Source organism: Sparus aurata, chromosome 14 (assembly GCF_900880675.1).
Source record: "Sparus aurata chromosome 14, fSpaAur1.1, whole genome shotgun sequence".
Taxonomy (NCBI): Eukaryota; Metazoa; Chordata; class Actinopteri; order Spariformes; family Sparidae; genus Sparus; species Sparus aurata.
This window is the reverse complement of record NC_044200.1, coordinates 1,302,270-1,324,543: the sequence shown is the minus strand read 5'-3', so window position 1 is coordinate 1,324,543 and position 22,274 is coordinate 1,302,270. Positions and strand designations below refer to the sequence as shown.

The 22,274-nt window shown below is 40.8% G+C and overlaps 2 protein-coding genes across 3 annotated transcripts in view; both read right to left on the bottom strand.

Annotated features, from left to right (window-relative positions):
* dera (deoxyribose-phosphate aldolase (putative)) overlaps positions 1 to 22,274 on the bottom strand; it is an 88,268-nt gene that overhangs the window by 59,045 nt on the left and 6,949 nt on the right. For both annotated transcript variants that reach the window (XM_030440483.1, XM_030440484.1), the window contains exons 2-3: positions 10,807 to 10,904; positions 10,224 to 10,371 (exon numbers count right to left, since the gene is read on the bottom strand). In XM_030440483.1, the coding sequence (XP_030296343.1) occupies positions 10,224 to 10,371; positions 10,807 to 10,904 (246 nt within the window). The remainder of the gene's footprint in view (positions 1 to 10,223; positions 10,372 to 10,806; positions 10,905 to 22,274) is intronic.
* LOC115595712 (P2X purinoceptor 7-like) lies at positions 17,714 to 20,698 on the bottom strand. Its single transcript, XM_030440499.1, has 4 exons — positions 20,208 to 20,698; positions 19,693 to 19,762; positions 19,437 to 19,591; positions 17,714 to 19,060 (listed from the first exon to the last, which is right to left on the bottom strand). The coding sequence occupies exons 1-4, from the start codon at positions 20,375 to 20,377 to the stop codon at positions 18,898 to 18,900; spliced, it is 558 nt and encodes a 185-aa protein (XP_030296359.1). The 5' UTR covers positions 20,378 to 20,698; the 3' UTR covers positions 17,714 to 18,897.

Genomic DNA, 22,274 nt, shown 5'->3' with positions numbered 1-22,274 from the left:
TACACAGATATACATACACAGATATATACATACATATATATATATATATATATATATATACATATATATATACATATATATATACATATATATATATATATATATATATATATATATATATATATATATATATATATATATATATATATATATATATATATAGATTTATGCGAGATTAACGCTTGGTATTAAAAAAAATAGAAACGCTTATTGTTTGATTTATGGCCGTTGATGGCACCTGTAGTCTTGATCCAGAGGGTGGCAGAAGAATAAGCAAGGGAATCAGAAGAAGAAGCATGGTTGGCGTTGGGGAAAAACACAGTGGACCAAAAAGCGAAAGTGAAAGGAAATGGAGAAAGGACTTATGAACGGCAAATTTACTTTCAACACACTGCCAGATGGTTCTGTCGATAGGACAAAATTCATCTGCACGTACTGTCGACATGAAATGGGTTACCATCGAAGTACGTCGAGTCTCATATCATTTGCAAACCAAACAAATGGCAGATGCAGAGACGTCGATGTGCCGGCTATTGCGTGAGATGGGCGGAGGTGTCGATGACATGCACTGATGTGCGACCCACAGCCGAAGAATTTTAAAACCAGAAAATAGCTGATCACAGCAGTCAGTCAATCACTTCATCTGCGGACGTCAAGATGAGTGACTGGAAAGCCACTGAGATCCAGGAGATGCTAGCGTCTCAGGCTAGAGTCCTACAGAGTCTCTCTGAATGCACTTTACTAAGCCAATAGCCTCTACTATTGACAAATTTTAGTAAGTTTTGTCATTATCAAAATCTTATATCGCACAGCTATGGAAAATTACAGTCCATCAGTGTGGTCAACATCAACAGAACCAAAAGCATACAAATGAGGGACCTAGAGACCAAGTCTGAAGAGGCATGGCTATTGAGTATTTACTCCTGCAGCAGAGTCAGGAGGAGGAATATTGCAATAGGCCATCAGGACAAGATCCTTCATAGATTGCTGCATACACCCCAATCCTTTCATACTTTCTATCCTGGGATCTCTCCCTCTCGGTCGAGTGCAAAAAAGGAGTTTGGTTCCTACATACAATGCATCTGGAGCTGTCTTCTGATATTGACATTCTGGGAAAATGTCTCACAGGAAATTACCTACATTTTTGGAAAGAAAAAATAAATAAATCCTGGTTTGTTTCTGTTGGCCATATCAGATGAAGGGTTCACTTTGACGATTGTCCTGCAAAGAATATTCAATAAGCCTCTTCTGTTAGCAAGGACATGCAATTTATTTCAATGGATTAAGCCCAGACCTCTGACTGTTCACCAGTGGTATGGAGAAGCTGTCAACGTTTTGCAGATGGAGGTTCCAGCCTGAGTTTTCAAAGGGAATGAGAGGGGTTTTTGATAAGTTATGACCACCCTTTCTAAACATCCCCCAAACTGTACAACAGACCTAGTTTGCAGGGGGCATTGCAATGCCCACTGGCATCCCTTCATTAGCTCTATAAATGTTTAAGGCATTAGGTCTAAAATGGGACAACTTGTCAACAAATACAATTTTAGTAATTATTTTTGATAACTTGCACATTTGTTGGTTGAACGAGAGACCATAGTGAATATAGTTACAGTAATTATCCATATAAAATGTCATAACAATGGAACTATGTAGGCTGTGAACTACCAGTAAAAATCTTCCGGGACATAGTAATGGGACTAGTTTTATACATTAGTGTTATGTAATGCTTTACTGCTGTAAACACCTACATTACAGTTTTGAGTAGTCCAAACCATAACTTGTGGGTAGTGAGGACTTCACAGGCTGAAGAAATACAATGTTTCAGCCTCTATCAAAGCTGTTGCTAAGCAGGTTAAGTGTTTTTCATCTTTTATAAACTACAAAGTACAAATAAGAGAATATGTCATTTTGGAGTCTGACTAAAAGAAATCACATCCAAAATGTCTCAGTTTCTCACACTGTCTCAATGCGAACATTTTAATCAATGTTAGAAATTGTTCTGAACGTCTTTTCAAAGATGATGATAGACATTTTTTAAATCTTCATTAGAAAAATACTCACTGGGTATATATATCTTCTGACATTTTGGATACCATTATATCACAATATGGCACAGATTTAGTCTTTTTCTGATTTCAAAGGCTGAATTACAGTAAAATCATGTAATTCTAATACTTGCTTTAAGTCAATGAATTCACATTACTGAAGACTATTTATCATTGTGTTATTGTTTGCATAAGTGTCAATAGCAATCACTACAATATCTTCACAATATTAATATCGAGGAGTTTAGTCATAATTATTGTCAGTGTTTTCCCTATATGCACCTAGCAGCGGCGGGCCGCCGCTACTGAACTATGACGGCCACTGCTGATTTTTTAAAACATTTTTTAATGTGGAGAGAGAAGAGGTTCAGAGTGGGCTCAGTCTAATTTTAGGTTTAGGGGTTAGGGTGTTCTAGTATTTGTGTTATGTGATTTTACTATATGGTTGGTTGTTAATATTTTTTGTTAAATTTTTGTCAATAATTGTTTTAAAGATTATACTTTTACTGTGTTTAATGAAATGGTATTGTCCTAAAGCTTGAGACACCTCACATGTAAACTATACAGACATTTCCCCTGCTAATTAATGTGCACAAACGTACTGTTATGTACTTAAGCCTAAAGAGCCCCTCTGGTGCCGGCAGACACATAGAAACCTCCCAACAGGGTGCACCTTGTGCTTTGCTTTTGCACGCGGGTGAACATTCACCTCCACTGCGACAACTCCATCTTAAGGGAAAGACTGATTGTGATTTACATTTAAACTTAGCATTTATGTGGTACTTTTGAGAAGATTTCAAAATATCAAGGCATACATCATCTATCGCGATAAAGCCTAAAAATACCATGAAATAATTTTAAAGCTGCAGAAAAAGTGGATTTAGCCAGAAATTTGAATGAGAACAGCTCCCAGGTCCCTCCTCCTTCCTCTCCACTGTGCTGCAGCTGTCTTCAAAGTCCCTCCCCACAGAAGAGCCTGCTGTGCATGAGCAGGCTTGTAACTGATAACAGGGGATGCCAGATAAACAAGGATGCCGTATTCAAAATAACAACAACAACAACATTAGCCACGACTGTTCTTTAAATTACAATGACAAGTGCCTCATGGTAATCACTGTATACATCCCAAGTAACAATATTCCTTACATCGCGGAAGAGAGTTGACAGCAAATCATTACCCGTTGCAACATTTTTGCCATGCTGCCTATCTGAAGCATGAGTAACATTATTTCCCTAAACCAATTCAACTCCTTCAGAGCGTCCTGAACACAAAACACAAACACAAACGTTATAACTGCCCGGTCACTTGAAAGACACTTTCGCAAAACAGGTAGCCATAAAGACAAAGCTACACACTAGAGTTAGCTTACAAGCCAACAAGCTAGATTTACCAACAAGCTACGTATCTTATTCTACTGTAAGATCATAATGACATTTTAGAAAATACACCAAAAAAAGAGTTACATGCTACAACTTTAAGGCCATACACCCAGCCCTAGTCCACATTCATCCATTCTAGTAGAGCAGATTAATGGCATATTTCAAGAGAATCGTTCAAATTGGTATACAAGCATGAAATTTGGCACAGATACTCTCTAAGGGTCACTTTTTGGGAAAAAGGCGTTGGCCACCCAAAAATTCAACATGGTGGCCATTTTTTCAAGATGGCCGCTATCTCTGTCAAATGCTCATTATGTCAATCGTTCAAACAGTGATGTAGGCATAACATTTTGTGAAAATACTCTCTTAAGAATTTTTTTGGGGAAAACGGCGCTTGTCCCTTTTTCACCATTTTTCAAGATGGCCGCCATTTCTGTTGAATCCTTACATCAACTTTTCAAATGGTGATGCTATCATCAAATTTGGTACAAATATTCTTCAAGGAACATTCTCATGGAAAACGGTGTGTGCCACTCAAAAATTCAAGATGGAGACCATTTTCAAGATGGCCACCATTTCTGTCAGAGCTCAATTTAGTGTTTTAGTGTTAAGGAAGGTTTTGTTTAATAGAGTGAACGTCATTACACAACCAGGGCACACTGGTGACTTCACTGCTGTGGAACTCAGCATGGGGTTCAGTGTCAGCTGATCTAGTCTTACTTACACTGTAGTTCTTGACTAGTAGTAATAGTATAGCTAAGTTTAGTGTCCCAGATGCCTTCTACCAGCCCTTCGTCAATTAGCTAGTAATAGATGTAGTTAGATAGCCACACCTGAATTGACAGGTTGTGCCAGCGCGGGAGAGCCAAGCCAAGGGTAAGCGTGGCAATACGTGACTTGTTCATTTATGCTCACCTGGAAGGTGTACAGATCACACGGGACTTAAATGATACTTTGATGAATGATCGGGCTAGGTGTAGGTGACCTGAACCTAGTTGTATCCCATACCTGAATGTGTACTATGTCTATGATTGAGGTGCTTGGCAAACCTGGGACATTTTCCCTGAGGCCTCTCTCATCTTCAGCAAACAAAGTCAATACCCTCCTGTTCTGACTGATAGTGACCTGGAGATCCTTGAGAAGTTTGTGGTCCTGCTGTATGATCGATCAAGCACAGCTGTTAGTGTAGATGAGGCTAGACTTGAAATGTTTGCCCGAAAGCAGAGGCCATATGAAGCCATTCCTCCAACAAGAGCAGCTCTGCTTCAACACACTAAACATGCTGCATATCAGGCAGGCTGCATATGGGGTCAAGCAACCCAGTGTCAGCCAGAAGCAGAGAGTCCTGCTGACTGGGGATGGAAAAAGCTTGGTGAACAATGGAGGGTCTTCTGGACAGCAAATGCACAAAGTTGTGAACAACTAGCCACGTGTGGCTGCAAATCAGAGTGCCGTGGAAGATGCAAATGTTTTAGATTGGGTTTCACTTGCAATTGCAAATGTAAATAAAAAAGTAAGTAGACTGGCGGTGGGCCGAGAGCTAATTTCCGTATTCTGGACCGTGATGTATATGTACACCTTCCTGGATATGTTGCCCCTAATTCAACACTTGCTGACTGCCAAGCAGGGAGGCATTGGCTACCATTTTTAACAGTCTTTATTATGACTCGGCAGGGCACAACCTCTCAATCTCAGGTTGAATTTTTACTGGCCACTTCCTTTTTCTAACAGTGCCCCTTCCTCTCTTTGGACTGCACCTTGCCGTGGTGGAGAGGCTTGTGTACTCCAATGAACCTGCCGGCGGGGATTTTATATCCCTGGCAAGTTTAACTAAGCCGGACAGGTCAAAGGAGAGAAGGCAGACAAAGCAGTCATTATGACTTTTTGACAGAAATGGTGGCCATCTTGAAAATGGACAAGCATCTTTTTCCATTAACATGTCCTTTAGAGAGTATTTGTATCAAATTTTATGCTTGGATCACTGTTTGAATAATTGATATAATAAGCATAAGCAAGCAACATGTTCCCTGAAGAGTAATTCTGCCTAATTTTATGCTTGCATCACCATTTGAACAATTGAAACAAATTAATATTCGACAGGAACGGTGGCCATCTTTAAAAATGGCGGACATCTTGAATTTTTGCGGGACAAGCACCTTTTTCCATTAACATGTCCTTTAGAGAGTATTTGTGTCAAATTTTATGCTTGGATCACTGTTTGAATAATTGATATAACAAGCATTGAATAGCAATGGGGCCATCCTGAAAAATGGCCGCCATATTGAATTTTTGAGTGGCCAATGCCTTTTTCCAAAATAGTGGCCCTTAGAGAGTATCTGTGCCAAATTTCATGCTTGTATACCAAAGTGAACGATTTTTTTACTAATCTGCTGCACTATTCACAAACACACACATTTACACACTGGTGGCAGAGGTTAACATGCAAAGAGCCAACTGCTCATCAGAAGCAATAAATATTCATACACAAACTGATGGATGAGCCACCAGGAACGAATTGAGGTTCAGTATCTTGACACTTCTAAATGTAGACTGCAGGGACCAGGTATCAAAACACCATCCCTCCAATTAGTGGATAACCTCTCTACCTCCAGTGCCACAGCCACCCTAAATGCTGGTGCTACAAAACCTGCTGAGCTCCAAATCCTCAACAAATGGAAGATGGAACAACAGAAAAAAAAACAAGAGATGTTTCAAACCAAAATTATAGGATAAGTTCAACTGGGTGCCCACTACAAATGTGCTGCAGGCAAAAGTAACAAATGATAGCAAATCATAGTATTTGTGTTTCTTTGCTGTTTAGATATAGTTTATATATTGCTATTCAAAACACACAGTATGTCGTGTAGGAACACAAGCCCTTTTGTCCTGTCCCTTAACGAGGTCCTGTTTTGCCATGATTATCTTTGACTTAAATTAGCTCCTTCCTCCGAGTTCCTAACCTCTTGACCTGGCAGATCTTCTCATCTCCACAGAGTAGGAGGATGTTGTTTTCTTGCTATAAACAGATCACCAGAGACCTTATTCTATTAATTTACAACAACTAAGCACAATAGAGTTCTCTTTCTCCACATCAAATCCCTTCTGTGATATTCCAATCCCACAGCAGTCTCTATACTCATCCAAATTCCAATACGTTCTGAATAACTATTAAACTACAATTTCATTTTCTTAATTTTAGCAGATTCCCAAATAGCCTAAGAAGGTCATACAGTAGATCTTTCCCATGTTATTATCAAGCCCAAATGAAGTTTATTACTTAATGAGTTTGAGGTCTGGGAGAAACCAGCCCCTCCCTTTGGTGATGGGGACAGACTTTCAGATCATTCTGCTTTGTGTGATACTTGTTTTATTTACCAGTTAAATGTCTGATATCTTTTGTTAAGATAGAACTACAAGAAATATGTATCCTTGGTCCTACTGTGTATCCTTTATTGTTTTATGTCTTAATCAGGTTATAATTCTTTTGAATGATAAGTGATCATAATCATGTTGCATCTTACCATGAAGGCAGAAATTCGACTTTTAAGATGGTGAAGTTTTCTGGAAGGTTAAACATTATTTTGAAACATTAAAACAACAACTTTTGTGAGCCTAAACTCAGGACACAGAAAGAGGGACTGTCAGCCAGCCCCCCCCCCCCCCCCCCCCTTTTCAGTCTGGTCATAAAAACAGAGAGACATGCTTTGCTTCTGTCTCTTCTGGCACTTCTACTTCTGTCTGCCTTCTGTCTGTCTTCTTCTTCTCTCTTCAGCTCTTGTTTCTCTTCTTTTCTTTTCACTTCTTTTCTTTCCTTTTTATTTTATTTTTAAAGGAGTCATCACCTGGTTTTTTACATATCCAGTCCCTCTTGGATCGCTTTGGATCAATTCTTAAAAGTTATTAGAAAAAAAATAAATAAAAAAAAATCAAACATAGAGCTTGTTCTGACACTTTTTCATACTGCGACTTTCTCACGCGAGATTATGCGCGAGGTTTTGACCGGTTCGGATGTGCATTGTATTAATATGTAATGAGGCGCGCGTTGATTGGCCGCAGGAAGGACAGAGCCGGAATGGGGGGCGAGCCTGCATGCACACACAGACTCCAAAACATAAACAGTCCCCTGTCATGGCGCACACACTAAATGACGAACCTTGCGCAATTCACGCATTTATGTACGAGCCGGAGTCGGAAACCGAACGGGAGAGTGAAGAGGCAGAGACGGTGGAAGAGACACGTTTACAGCAGGATGTCTCTGAATGGTAAAATCTTTTTTTTTTCCTTCTTACTTTTCACACTCGTGTTTTCATTGTAAGACCTGAGTTTTAATGCTGGCGGTCACGATGTATGGTGTGAAAATGACAGAGAAATAAGCAGATTTGGCGTGCTCACTCAGAAAGTCTGGCTGAGGACGGCTGTGAGCCGATGCTTATGCAAGTAGCCTCCTGTGGAAACATCACCACAGGAGCAGAGTCAAAATCTCGTGCTTTAGGAACGCGCACTATTGTGCGCTATTCCTGTTCGGAAAAAGAGCCAAAGTGAAAAAAATAAGCCACTTTCAAACTCCAGCTTTTCAGGCAAGTTTCAACAGAGGTCCAACACCAATATGCATGATTTAACGAGAGAAATTGTGATTTCCGGGTGATGACTCCTTTAAAGTAATCTTTACTTTTATTTTTGCAACAAGCTCTAAGAAAAGCGAACTGAATCACTACTTTGAGTGCTTTACTATTATCCATGTTTCTAATAGAACAAATACTTTTCTTTTTGATTTTTGATTTTAATATACAGTTTAAGTATCACCGCCTGATCCAGAAGAAGTTGAATTAGTTTAAGAATCAGAACTTAAGAACCACCACTTGAAACAACAAAGAAAAAGTATTTTTCAAGACTATGATCATTTGATGAAGAACGTTGCAGTCATTGTCTGCTTCAGAAGTCTTGAAAGGAGTCTCCAACAAAAGAGACTTTGGGCTCTATCTTAACGATCTGAAACGCAAGTATCAAACGCAAAACGCAAGTAGCTTTGTGGGCGGATCTCAGACCAAATCTAAAATGGGTTGGTCTGAAGTAGCTACATTAGTCATGGGTGTGGTTTGGGCGTAACATGCAATAAACCAATCAGAGCGTCATCTCACATTCCCTTTAAAAGCAGGCTCGCTTGTTCCATGGCGAATTGCTATTATAATGGCGAATTTGCCAGGCGCACGCCAGGAGCGGTTCACAGCCGAGGAGACCGACGTTCTCGTCAGGGCTGTAAAAGACCAAGAAGTGGCATTGTATGGGGATGGGAGAAATCCATCCATATTAGCTTTGATTAAAGGGGCGTGGGAGGAAATTGCCACAATTGTTTCTAAGGCTGGCATCCCCATGACATTGCACCAAGCCTCGGGAGCAGTGCGCACGGGCCGAGCAGTGCGCAATGGCCAACAGATGAGGGAGCAGCGCAAACACCAAGGTGCAGAGGATCCAGACCCACTACACGCCATGGCAGCATTGTCAGACAGGACCGCACTGTCCGGGATGCAGCAAGGTATTAATGCCCGTCTTGACCGGGTAGCAATGTTGCTGCGGCCTCTCAGGCACATCGCCTCAAGTCTCCAAACACACCACCTGCTCCTGTTGTGCCCCATCCTCCTCCTCCCCCAACTCCATCTCCGTCCACCTGCTCCACTAGGTGCACATCGCGCATTGCCACTCCCGGACCCTCGCGGCTACAGCAGGCACGTTGCATATCAGAGGGAAAAATAATGAGTTCTTCTGTTTAAATCTTTTCAATTTTTTTTGTATGGTTAGCAAAAACAGGAACTGCTTCCTTGTAGATGAGAGAAGCAAAGTGTATGCAAGTTGAGCACACACTACATTATGGCCAAGCATGCGCATTAAAATAGCATCTGAATAAGCGCCACTAACTTTAGACTAGGTTGTTGCGGAATTGTTTTCTCAAACAGCAAAATAGCACCAGTGAACGTTTGCGCCGGAACACGCCTCCTGTTTTCGCTGAACCGCCCTGGGAGCGTAAATTCATTCCCTAATTTAAGGACGTGTGTCTGTGGAGGGAAAATTCCAATGTGCGCCGAATGCAAGATAGGAATAACACAAGCGCCAATGTACAAAGTCAATTGCGCTCAGTGCAAGATAGAGCCCTTTGTGCGCTCCCAGCCGTGACCAACTCTGCCCCACCCGCGTTATATTCAATATATAAAAACACGACCCTCTAACTTTACCATCTGCCGACGGTCACATAACTTATTTGCTTTGCTTATTAGTCTTTACATTTTCTGTTATCTGTTGTTGTTCGTCTAAAATTGTCATTTAATTTATTTTACCCCAAATTATTTTGTCAATAAACATATATAATCGTTTGTCTTTGTCTGGAAATTAATTTTAATGTGGAGAACCGATGGATACGTGCAAACTGTTCAAGCCAAACTTACAGTTGAATTTTGAATAATTTCCTTCGGATTATTCAAAATAGCTAAACAACAAAGGTGGTGCCCCATTTATGAGTGTGTTATCAATCGCCAGTGATTAATTACCCTTATTATCAAGCAGCTATATCCCCTACATCCGGTAGTTGTGATATGGCAGGAATTCTGTAATATTAGCAGCCATGTTGGAAGTAACACATAAGCATATCATAAGCTCCAACTGAAACGTTATTGCATCATCAAAAAGTTCAAATTGACTGTGTGCTCTGAAAAATACATAAATACAAAATGTATAGATAGATAGATAGATAGACAGATAGACAGATAGAGTTTCGTAATCATCATGTGACTGGCAGCAGTAGCAAACCTTTGTTGTGCATATCCATCTTCTTAAGCAGGTCGTATCGAATAGGCTGGACGGCTTTCAGACATAGCCTATGAATGTTGGACGGAGTATCGTCTCCAGCCAGTGTTGTCAGGTCAATACATGTGACAGCCTTCAGCAGCCAGGCTGCCTGTAGGGAAAACAAAGAAATGGCCTCCAACATCAAAATGAATATTTGTACTTTGTCTCCATCTAAAGAGCTTTAACTCACTGCATTGGGATGCTTTATCGAACAAACAGCACAGACATTAGGGAGACATCAGTTCTGTTTTTGTTTTTGTTTTTTTGATTGAGGGTAAGGGTTAGTACCTGTGGGGCTGGTAGATAAATAGACATACTGAGATAATATGAAATTGTCAACTAGTTTTATCAAACAATTCAATTCTAAATTTTCTGGATCAGCAAAAAAAAACCCCAGACATTTCTATAACAATAATAACAACAACAATAATAATAATAATAATAAATATATAATTATCTGTTTAAGTTGAACAGGCTTGAAGTTATCATGTCCAAGTATGTACAGTGTAACATAAACTGGATGCAGTTGAAAGTAGAGCTCTACCTGCCACTGTTTCTTGGGGATCTTTTGTCCTTGGATGTGCTGAGCTCTCTTCAGGACAGCCTGTGTGTTCACTCTCACTTTTGATACCCACTCCAGATCTGCCATCCATGAGAAGGAAATGTTGAAGAAAATCAAAAAATGGTTAAGTAAAAAGAAAGAATGTTTAAAATAACAACTACAACTGCAAGCAGTAATGAACTAGGGCTGGGCAATATGGCCTTTTACTAATATCCCGATATTTTTAGGCCATGTCACGATACACGATATATATATATAGATATTTTCCGTTAGCCTTACATTAACACTTTGATGCATACAATCATGCCAGTATGATGATTCTACGTGTCTACATTAAAACATTGTTCATACTGCATTAATATATGCCGATTTTAAACATTCATGCCAAAAGGGTAAAATCACAACTAAAAGAATTTATCAAAACTGTATTTATCAAACAGTTATCAAGCAGTGGCAAAACATGTCATTTCAAAGTGCCTTTTATGCATGATGTAACTAATATGACGTATCAAAATAACGCTAAATTAAAGTGCACATTTTGTGGATAATGCCAGTACAATATTAAAACAAATAAATAAATTAAAGTGCCTATTTGTGCATGATGTCACTAATAACATTTCGATACTAAATAAAAGTGCACATTTCAGGATAATGCCACTAGCATGTTTTTAAAGAAATACATGCACTTTTGTGCAGGATGTCACACAGGTTATTTCAAAAAACAGTAAAATAAAGATTTGCTGCATAACAGGAAATGAAATGGTGAAAATAAAAGGTTCACAGCTTTAGTTTTGGTTTCTTCTGTATGAAATGTATGGCATAAATATAAATAAATATCTGCGACTAGGTAGATTATATCTTGGGTCAAGTGTGTTGATGAGCTTTCTGAATCCGGGCTTTTCAACCAGACTCACTGGGGCCATGTCTTTCGCTATGTGGTAGGTTACTGTGGACGTTATCCCCTTTTGTTTTTGACTATTTTTGTCGTATGGTGTTGTTCTGGAAAAGACGACGCCAGACTCAACTGTGTCAGTGCTGGTTGCTTCGGCACTTTCTTTGATATGGCACTGGCCGGAGATGCGCTCGGCGGGGTTTCAAGCACTCTTTATTTTCTAGCGGGTGGGATCTCAAATGGTGATATAAATTTGTTGTACTACCAACTTTTGTGGTGACGCTTTTGCGGCATACTTTACATATTAAGTTTATTTGTTCAACGTCCTCCCTCTTGTATCCAAACCACCGCCAGATGATGGATCCTGCGTTGTTTATCTTGGGAATTAATTCTCCCTCCATTTTTCATGGCACCTGGTGCTGCCACTACCTGAGATCTCTGCTGCTACATGCTGCCTGGCGTATGACGTTGCACGCACGACAGAATGTGATGTACGTAACTAGGTGCGCTTGTTTTTTCTCTCTGTGCGGGGAGATGAAAAAGAGTGAGAAAAACCTGTAGTTCGATGCCTGCAACTAAAAGCAACTGCGTGACAATTGAATGTATAATCGAATATTCACGACATAGGCCTAGTAATTTTCTACATCCCACAGACAAGCCGCGATACATCGAGTATATTCGATATATCTCCCAGCCCTATTATGAACGTGGGCCAAGCCCCCCGACGCACCGCAGAGCCCACAGAAGTTGGCCCCTAAGGATGATGGGCACGGGGCAAAAATGAGGACGCAGGCCAAGGTCTGAGCCGTGGTATTCGCTGTAATGGTAAGTGCATCGGAAGTGCAAAAGGCTGAATGTGTGCTGATTGGGATTTGTTGTATTAAATCACGCCCACTTTGACCAATCGTTATTTAACTATATGGCTGGCCTCAGGAGTGACCCCACATCAGTACTGTTTCATTACATTTCTATTAGTGCAACAAAAAATGAGAGTGGCAAGGAAAAATGCATTGATGTTGATTATTGTGTAGGCCTACATTTTCCAAACGCACTGTTATCCATCTGTCTTGCATATGTGAGAAGTGAACTAATGTTACAGAACCTGTGGAGCAGAAAGAACTTTTTGTGAGGAGCTACAGAGGTGACTGTTAGCATGTTGGACGTAGCACAGTAACATTGAGTTTTTGTTTTAAATATTACCTGTTTAAAAGGTTACATTAGATATTTGTTGACCACCATTATATACTGTATTTCTTTAATACCACACATCAGTGGTGGGCTGTCAGGGCCAGCAAGGCCTTCTATGCGGGCCTAAACACCTTCAGAATCAATGACTTGTGTTTTAATATATTGTTTTCCATAAATATGTATTAAATTATTTCCAATAGTCTATTCTCGTCATTTCATAGCTTCTCTCTTAATGCACTGCTTCCACTAGTGTATGTTTATGTTAGAGCTTTTATCCAATCATAATTCAGCCATCATGTGTTGCCAGGGTCAAAGAAATCTGCCCTGATGCCTTCAGATCGATAGTGCTGGCGTATGTAGCTCAAAGTAAGTGGCAATGAAACGGCTGCTTTAACCAATCAGATTTCGAGTTGGCAACACCAAGGCCATCTAGCAGGCGTCCACTGACGTCGGCATTTTCACGTCCTATAATTGGATGGGCGGAGAGGGACTAGTCAGAGCCAGCAAAGCATCTATCATAACCGGCACAAACTTGCTTGTAGATTCAATATCCAGTGTTGTGCATGAACGCGTTCAATGAATGATCGTTCATGAACTCTTTTATATTTTTGGGGAACGTGAACTGAACGCACGTATTTCTGCCTGATGAACGTTATTGTGAAAGTGTTCATTCTGGCGTTTGTGAACGGCGCGTTCTCACAGTTTAACTTCGTTCAAGACAGTACCAGATTTTCATCGAGCCTTCCAGGCGAAAACTGGCTAAAACACACCGTGAACAGGCCTTAATATGTAGCGGAAAAACACTTCTGGCTGTTGTGTATAAAAACGACGCTGGACGAGAGGTTTGAGCAACTCGCTTTACTTTCGATCAAAACGAAACTTAACTATTTCAGACAGAAACAGCTGCATACAGTGCAGTGAGGCTTTACCAAACGAACACAGATTAATTCGTCCTGAACAGACATAACACTGGCAACACCAGCCACCACAGAGTCGCACCGCAGCATACGTCATCAACATGTGAAGCATGGAGGCAAAAACACATGAAGGCAGCAGCACTATCTCAGACTCTGCCGCCACTTATAATACAGCATCTTGTATGATTACTTAAAACAATTTAATGAGAAGGTCAGTGATGATCCAGGCGGGAAAAATCTGACCCTTTTGTGTAAACTTTGCCCACCGGGTTTCAAGAAGCAACTCCGTACATCAACAACGTCAACAGCAAGCCTGAAACGGCACATTGAACTAAAGCACCAGGCCAGCCTTTAAAGGTATGTGCCAGTAAATAAAAAATCAAAAGACACGGCAGCCAAAACAGATCCTTTACCACCCAAATCACATAAAAGGCGTACAGTAGCGGCTCCGCTGTCTTCATCTCCCAGTCGCAGGTAGACAACCTGGTTTTGTGATATATTGTCAGAGACCTGCAGTTTCAGTGTTAAAGGTCCCATATCATAAAAAACATGTTTTCTCTGCTCTCTACATATATAAGCTGGTCTTCCCTGAGCCTGCCAACTCCCATCATGAGGAAAACAAGGAATTCCTGCATGGTCTCTGCAGCCCACCCACTGGAAAAACGGGGCTCCTACAGGCTGTTCAGAATCTGCTCCTTTCGTTACGTAATGAAAGGAGTCATTATCATAGGCTGACCTCCTTTGAGCAGTGATAGGAGATATCAGAGAGGGGGGCGTTCATCCCCGAGGTGAAGTTCGGTGTGTCCTGTGGTGAGATAGCAGTGAGATAGCAGTGTTTCACAATGTTGTCGCTCAAAGCTAGACACGCAAATTGCTCAGTTGTTGGTTGTACAAATCAACATAAGTGCCTATATTCTGTCCCAACTACAGAAGAACAGAAGAGACAGTGGTTGCGTTTCGTTTTTAATGACAACGTGCAGGCTGCGGTTCGTGTTAGCTTGCATGTGTGTGCTAACCACTTCACATCGGACTGCTTCAGTAACGAGGGTCAGTACAAAGCGGGCTTTGCCTCGACACTGACCCTCGTAAAAGGATCAGTCCCAACCATAAGGGACCCAGCTACTGCACCTGAGCCACAGGTAAGTGTCGCCACGTTTTGATAGTATTTACAGTTGCATACGAGTACAGTGAAGTCAGCTGGAAACTGGCTAACTAGTTAGCTCCGCTCCGCTCCGCTAATGTTATGCAATGGCGTTTGAAGCGAGTTTCATGTTAATAATATCACAATGGAGCTTGGTTGTCACAGTAAAAAGTCTGGAAACGTGCAGACTGGAGACAGAGACGATGTGAACAGTGTCCAAGAGTGTGGAGACTGTGTTGGAGACATATAGCTTTCGCTAGCTGTTTTTAGCTAACATTAGCGGTTTTTAGCTAGCTATTTTTAGCTCTGGTCAGTGGGGGATGGGAGCCGGGTGGTACGGCTGTATAAGCAACACAAATTCCTTTGTGTTGCTTATACAGCCGTTTTTTGTACACAGGCCAGCACATCAAGTGCATCCATTCAACCACCGGCATCAAGGGATGTCGCATGCCAAACTGATCCACTGGACAGGCGTACTGTAAGCACGCAGCTATCCATTAGGACTCTTCAGCCCCACTTTAGAAGCGAAGGTATGTACAAAACATCTTCAGTGTAATATGTTTTGATGAAGTTTGTAATCCTCGTAATTTTCTTGTGTCATTGATGTAGACTTTTTTAGTAAAATTATATTGTTGTTTACAGGTGTTCAAGCTACTGTGTCCTGCAAGGATTTTGGTGTTGGCACATCCACTGAAGACCCTTTATGTTTTTCTTCAACGCCTGTAAAGAGACCCTCAAAGAGATCTCGTCTAGACTTTGAAGAAGAGCTGGAGCTGGAGGATGATCCATTAGAGGGCAGCTCTTCAATGGCAGCTTCGAAGGGGCAGGATCCCACCTATGATCCTGCAGAGTCTGTCACAGCGCTGTCAGAGTCAACAGTTTTGTCGTAAGTTAGCCAATATATCAATGTTTGTGTGTGTTATTGAGTGCACATGTGGTGATGGTGGTTCACTACATACAATAGTCCTGCCATAAAGTGAACATACATTTTTCATCATTGTATTCATCTTTGTTCGCTTCAGTTTTGTTGGAAGAATTTTAGACGGATTCATGTACATCTTACGATGTTCTTTTGGCTCCTGATGTTTTATTTTTCAAATTAGTACAGTTTAACTGTCCAGGAGATTTCCTACAACCTATATGACTATAATTTTCATTGTAGGACTGTTTACATCAGTAGTTGTGCCTATGTTTATGTGCATAAAAAGACATATAAAGACCAACTGGAAAGAGTGTAATGGTTAAGAGAACACTACCGGAGGGAACTCAAACTGATTAATTGCTAAATGTGTTTTCCCTTTTTATGATATAGACAAGAATCATCCACGCCCACCCACAAGATAAAAAAATACATTGTGTATGAGAGCTGCATTATGGAGTTGTTTGCTGCGTGTCCTGTCTGCACGCGGGCATGTGATATGAGTACCCGAAATCTGGGGACATTCCTGTCCGTGGAGCAGCGATGCCCCCATTCCGAGTTCTACAGACACTGGAATAGCCAGCCTATCCTTGGGAGCACACCAGCTGGGAACCTCCACCTTTCGGCAGCTGTGTACCTGAGTGGTGCATCCTTCGTAAAAGTTGCACAGGTAAATGATGTGCAACTGTATTGCCTACAGTTCTGATTATTGCTCTGAATATGAAGTATTTCTGATCAAGTTACATGCATTATGTCAACAATTTTTTTTTTCTACCAACAGGTCTTCAAGGCAATGGAGCTGCAACTTTGTCAGTACAACACATTTCGCCGGCATGCCAGATCTTTCATTGAACCTGCAGTCATTCACCAGTGGAAAACATTACAGGATGTGATGCTGCAGCGGCTCAGTCAGGAAAGCAAAGTTATACTTGGTGGCGACATGAGAGCTGACTCTCCAGGTATTCACATATCAGTGAAATAGTGCAGTTTGTCCAGGATTGTGATATATTGTTAAGTTCGGAGTAGAGTGACATTATGAAAATGCCACATATAATAAGATATGTGATGACTAAGAACACATTTTTTTCAGGACACTGCAAAATTTGGGAGTTATACAATGATGGATCTTAACTCAAACACAGTTTTGGACATCGAGTTGGTTCAGGTGAGTGGTTAAAATTCAAATTGTAACAAGGTTATTCAGTGAAATTAGAAAATGTCCATTTGGCTTATGCTAATACAATTTATTTTGTTTGTTTTTTTGTGCCGGGGCAACAGAGCAATGAGGTTGGTGGTAGTTACCACATGGAAAACGAGGGCCTGAGGAGGAGTCTGACATTGCTGGAAGAACGTGGCATTAATCTTGACTGCATTGTTACCGACCGTCATCCACAAATTCAAAAGTTCCTCAGGGAGAGAAACATTACCCACTACTATGATGTGTGGCACATGGCAAAAGGTATATTTCCCTATTTTCATCTGCATCCATCCACATAATAGCTGCTCCTAAAAGTTCATTATGCACAAAGCACTTTTCTGTGCACATTACATGTGAGTAACATGAAAGGAAATCTGTGTCCTTACAGTAACATTGTAAAGTTATGAGTAAATTAAGCAGAAGAAAAAAAAAAAAAAAAAAATGAGTCAATTAGTATCACATGTTTTGAAATTGATTATGAAATGCTGTAGCTGACTGATCAATCAATTTTTAATGAAAGGAATTTATCAATATGAACTTTAGGGATTTCAAAGAAAATGGACAAGATCAGTAAGGAAAAAGAGTGTCAGAAACTACAGAAGTGGATGAGAAGCATCAACAATCACATCTACTGGACTGCAGCTACCTCATCAACTGGGCCAGAGAGAGTGGCAAAATGGACCTCAATCCTGAACCATGTGCAGGACGTCCACACACATGATGACCCTCTGTACCCCTGGTGCCTGCATGCGGTCCACCAGACACGGGACAAAAACAAATGGCTCAGAGCAGGTGTTGTACTAATAGATAGACTAAAATTTACTACCCAATTTTTCCTCAGTTTTAAATAGTGATCACACATTTTGTATAAAAGACACCTACACCTAGTGATGTGATATTATGGAAATTCATCACAAATAATGTCTGTAACATGTTTTACTTTATTGTATTTTAAATTATGCATGTGTTATTGTTTGTAGGTACTCCGGCTTTCTACAAATTAGAAAAGCTGTTGACCAACAAAAGAACTCTGAAGGATGTGGCAAAACTGAGCCCTCACCATCAGACTTCATCTGTGGAGGCATTCCATAGTGTGATCCTTCGCTTTGCCCCGAAAAATGTGGTTTTTCCCCTTTATTGGAATGCTGTGCAGGTAAATCAAATTAGGGTTACTTCAAACTTTGTGAGATGCAGCCTAAACTGTGCTTTAGCATGATCACCTGTGATTTTGTCTTCCATGTACTTCCAGACTGTACCTGGCTGCCATGTATTACAATGAAAATGCAGACAGACCACAGGCCAAAACCCAGGAAGGTGTACCTCTCTTCAAGGTCTACTTTCCAAAGGCTATGAAGGGACAGTGCAGAGCCAAACCCCACAAGACACAGCCAACATTCCGTTAGTGTTAAAATCTTTTAATTTTTTTAACCAAACATGTTTTGAACTTGTTGTACTGGAAATTGCTCTCACGTGTTAAAAGATTTTCAAAAACAAAACACAATAAAAACCCTGTCCTTACAAATGAATAAATAAATAAATTAGTGGCAAGTACCAGGATGTATTTAGGACATTTGTATTGTTTTGTAAAAAAATAAATAACAACAACAGCAATAATAACAAAAGTAAAAATTATCTTTGTGCTTCTGTTTTATGAAACAGGGTATGTTGCTGACATGATGGACCTCATATTTGCCAAAGTCTTTGTGGACCCTACACCATACATGAATGCCATGTTGGCCATCCCAGTCCCAGAGGATTTGACTGCCCAGTATGAGCATCCTGACAAGGAGGAGTTCATTGCCAGTTATGTGTCCAGGTTCAACCGAGGGCCAGTCTAAATCCAACGTAGTGGCCTTCGGCATCAGGAAACTCTCTGCGGATGTGTAGGACCACACAAACTGGAATGACTGCCCGGATTCTGCCTCCCAAGAGGCCCCAGCACCAGCTCACAAAACTGCGATAAGCTAGATACCTGTAACGACTATAAACAATGGACACAATATTTAGTCTTGCAGAAATGTATTAATACTGTGTATTACAATTTTTTGTAATGTTGATTGCCTGATAGGCTTGCCCTGTGTTTAAATTATTGTTTAATTATTGTTTTGGGGTGGTTGTTTTATGTAAATAAATGCTTGTGTGTCTACAGAAATGACCGCGTGAATACATAAAAAAAATATGCACAACATCTGTTTATGAAAACTATACAAATGAAGAAATAGCAAATCCAATACATTAAACTGTACTTAAATTTGTCATGTGTTACTGCAGTTGCAAAATTATGGCTGCTACAGCAAAACAAGAGATGATAACATCTTTGGTTTTTATTCTTTGACATTTTACAAAGAATGACTTACTGGTGTATTCCTCTCAGCTGTAGAGGACCATAGTCAGCTCTGTATATTTGACAGGCATTCTGCAAGGAGTAAACATTGAGGCACACAGGCTCCAACCCAGGATGGTCAGTCATACATGACACCTCCTCATCGACCTCTTGTAGACGTCTGGTAACCTACAGTAAATAACAAACAGAAAATGTCATTGTAATTTATAAGTGTAAACAGTAGCCAAATTGAGGCAAATAACTTTTCAGTTTAGCTGTGCGATTGCTACCTGTGGTATCTCCAAACAGCAGACATTTTCAACTTCCGTGGGCATAGTTGCACAGTTTCCACAGGAGCACCTATCCAAACAACAGAAGTTGAAGATTTCACAAACAAGAAATATCTCTGCAACCACAAGGTCTATTTGAATAATTGTGGTGTTGTAGTAAAGGGAACACTTTGAGATGTGTAAATATCAGTATGTGTTTTGTTTTTTTTACACGTCTGCCGTTTAATTTGACGTGCAACGTGACTATTATTTCATGATTAGTGCGATGGTGGCACTGTGTTAGCTCTGTATCTCTCATTGTCCCCCAATTGTGAGACTCTCGTTTGTGACAGAGAACTGCACAGTGCCTCAAATTTCAAGAAGACGTGTTTATGGTGCTTTGTAACGGGGTTAATTCAATATAATATGAACAACTATAAGTTACCCTTACTGTTAGCAGGACCTAGCATTAGCTACACATGGTAGCAACTGTAACAACACATACGAACAAACTAACATTATTTAGACACACTAACCATTCTGAAACGTCCTGCTGCAGCCGCAGAGTCTGTGTTTCTTCAGGAGCCTCTCCTTCTGGGTCCAATTCTGGTTCAAATTGGAACGGTTGAACGACAGTATCTCGCCGAGCCATAGCGATACATCCACCGTAAACATTAGTGCATGCTACCAGTAGCGTAAGCGGCATCCTCTCCCTGAGAGGGGCGTGTCGCAGGTAAGGCCATCAAGCAAGGCTCTCCAAGTAGGCGTTGACAGACGGAGCTCATTAGCATTTAAAGGTGCAGGCACAGAAACAGACTGTTCGCAGGGAGTGCTCTTTTGAGCAACTTTGAGGCAGCTGAAATTCAGGACCACTCATGGGTTTGGGGCATTGCATATCGAATACCGAGCTGTTAGACCTCTGACAGCTGTGTGAAATTGATGAAAAACAGTATGATATGGGACCTTTAAAACTGATAAATAGCTGTCTGTGGTTCTATATGGGCTGTGGCAATCATTTAGAAAAATAGCTCGCAGCATATTGAAGAAAAAAAAAAGTTTTTGAACTGTGAACTTAGTTCAACATTTTGAATTATGAACTATGAACTGAACTATTTCATTTTAAAATGTGTGAACTGAACTTTGAACTAGTTCATGTAGAAAGTGAACTTTCCCAACACTGTCAATATCTGTTTACAATGGCGAACGGAGGAAAATAAATTGATTTGGTCGCAGATATGCTAACCAAACCATTATCAAGACAGACTTTTCAAGAAAAGCTGGACATTGTGAAGATCAGTCGGCCAACCTCAAAGCTAGCAAGCCTGTCCCATGCGGGAAAGGGGTTTGTCTGCCACTTTCAAGTCGGTAACTACGAGCGGTACCCTTGGCTCACAGCCTCCGAGGAGCACTGCAAATTGTATTACTGGGAATGCCTGTTATTTGCAACTGATCGACTTGGTGTTTGGAGCCACAGTGGGTTTACAAACTTGAGTTGTCTAACCAAGGCAGCAGGGAGACACCAAAGCACGGCTGGACACTTACAAGCAACGGTGGTTTTGAAAACTTTTGGGGAGACCCGAGTAGATCTACAGCTCAAAGAACAAGTGCGCAGGGAAATGGAGCTCCACAACAAAAAGGTGAAGAAAAATAGGGAAATCTTGTAAAGACTGATAGATTGTGTAATATTTTTGGGCAAACAGGAACTTTCATTTAGAGGACACGATGAAAGCGCTGGATACACCAATAGAGGCAACTATTTGGAGCTTCTTTCTTTCCTGGACAACACAGACTTGCATTACCACCTGACCACTAATAAAGTGTTTTGTGGGACGTCAGGCAAAATACAAAATGACCTGATTAGTGCTATTGCTGAAGTGGTGGGAGAAGAGATGAAAAGGAAGATTAATAAAGCACCCTTTGTCTCTGTTATGGTGGACGAGACAGCAGACGCGAGTAATGCAGCACAGCTCGAACTGGTCCTGTGTTATGTGACGGACGCAGGTGTCAAGGAGCGGTTCGTCAGATTTGAAGATGTAACTAGTGGCAAGCAAGCCGATGACATTGCTGCTCTTATTGTCGGGTTTCTTGGAGGAATATGAATGTCTAGTTGTGGCACAGTGTTACGATGGTGCAGCGGTCATGTCATCTGGACTAAATGGGGTGCAGGCTCAAGTTAAGGAGAGGGCACCTATTGCCTTATACACTGCCACGCAGATCGACTGAATTTAGTACCGACTCAAGGGGCCTCAAAGCTGAAAGAATGCGAGATCTTTTTTGCCCACCTAGATGGCCTTCTCCGGATCCCCTAAGCGCACCAATTACCACCAACTCTTTCTCTTGTGGCACCAACGCGGTGGCAATACACATCGAGATCGGTCAGTGCAGTGTTTGAGAAGAGAGATACTCTAAAGGAGCTGTTTGACCACATACTGGAACATCATGATGAGTATGACGAGACTCATTGCGTTGTGCTGATGGATTTAATACACGTCTGGATGATTTTGAGTTTTGTTTTTTGCTCCACACATTTAATGGCATTTTTGAGTATTCAGATGTGCTTTTTGCAATACTTCAGAGCCAAACATTGGATGTACAATTCTGTC

Bases quoted from the DNA above. Each gene is read 5' to 3' on its own strand.
- LOC115595712 (XM_030440499.1), bottom strand. From the start codon at position 20,377: ATGCCGCTTACGCTACTGGTAGCATGCACTAATGTTTACGGTGGATGT. The intron at 19,592-19,692 runs GTAGCAATCGCA...TATTTACTGTAG, and splicing joins GCTGTTTGGAGATACCACAG to GTTACCAGACGTCTACAAGA. The intron at 19,061-19,436 runs GTAAGTCATTCT...CATTGTTTATAG, and splicing joins CAGCTGAGAGGAATACACCA to TCGTTACAGGTATCTAGCTT.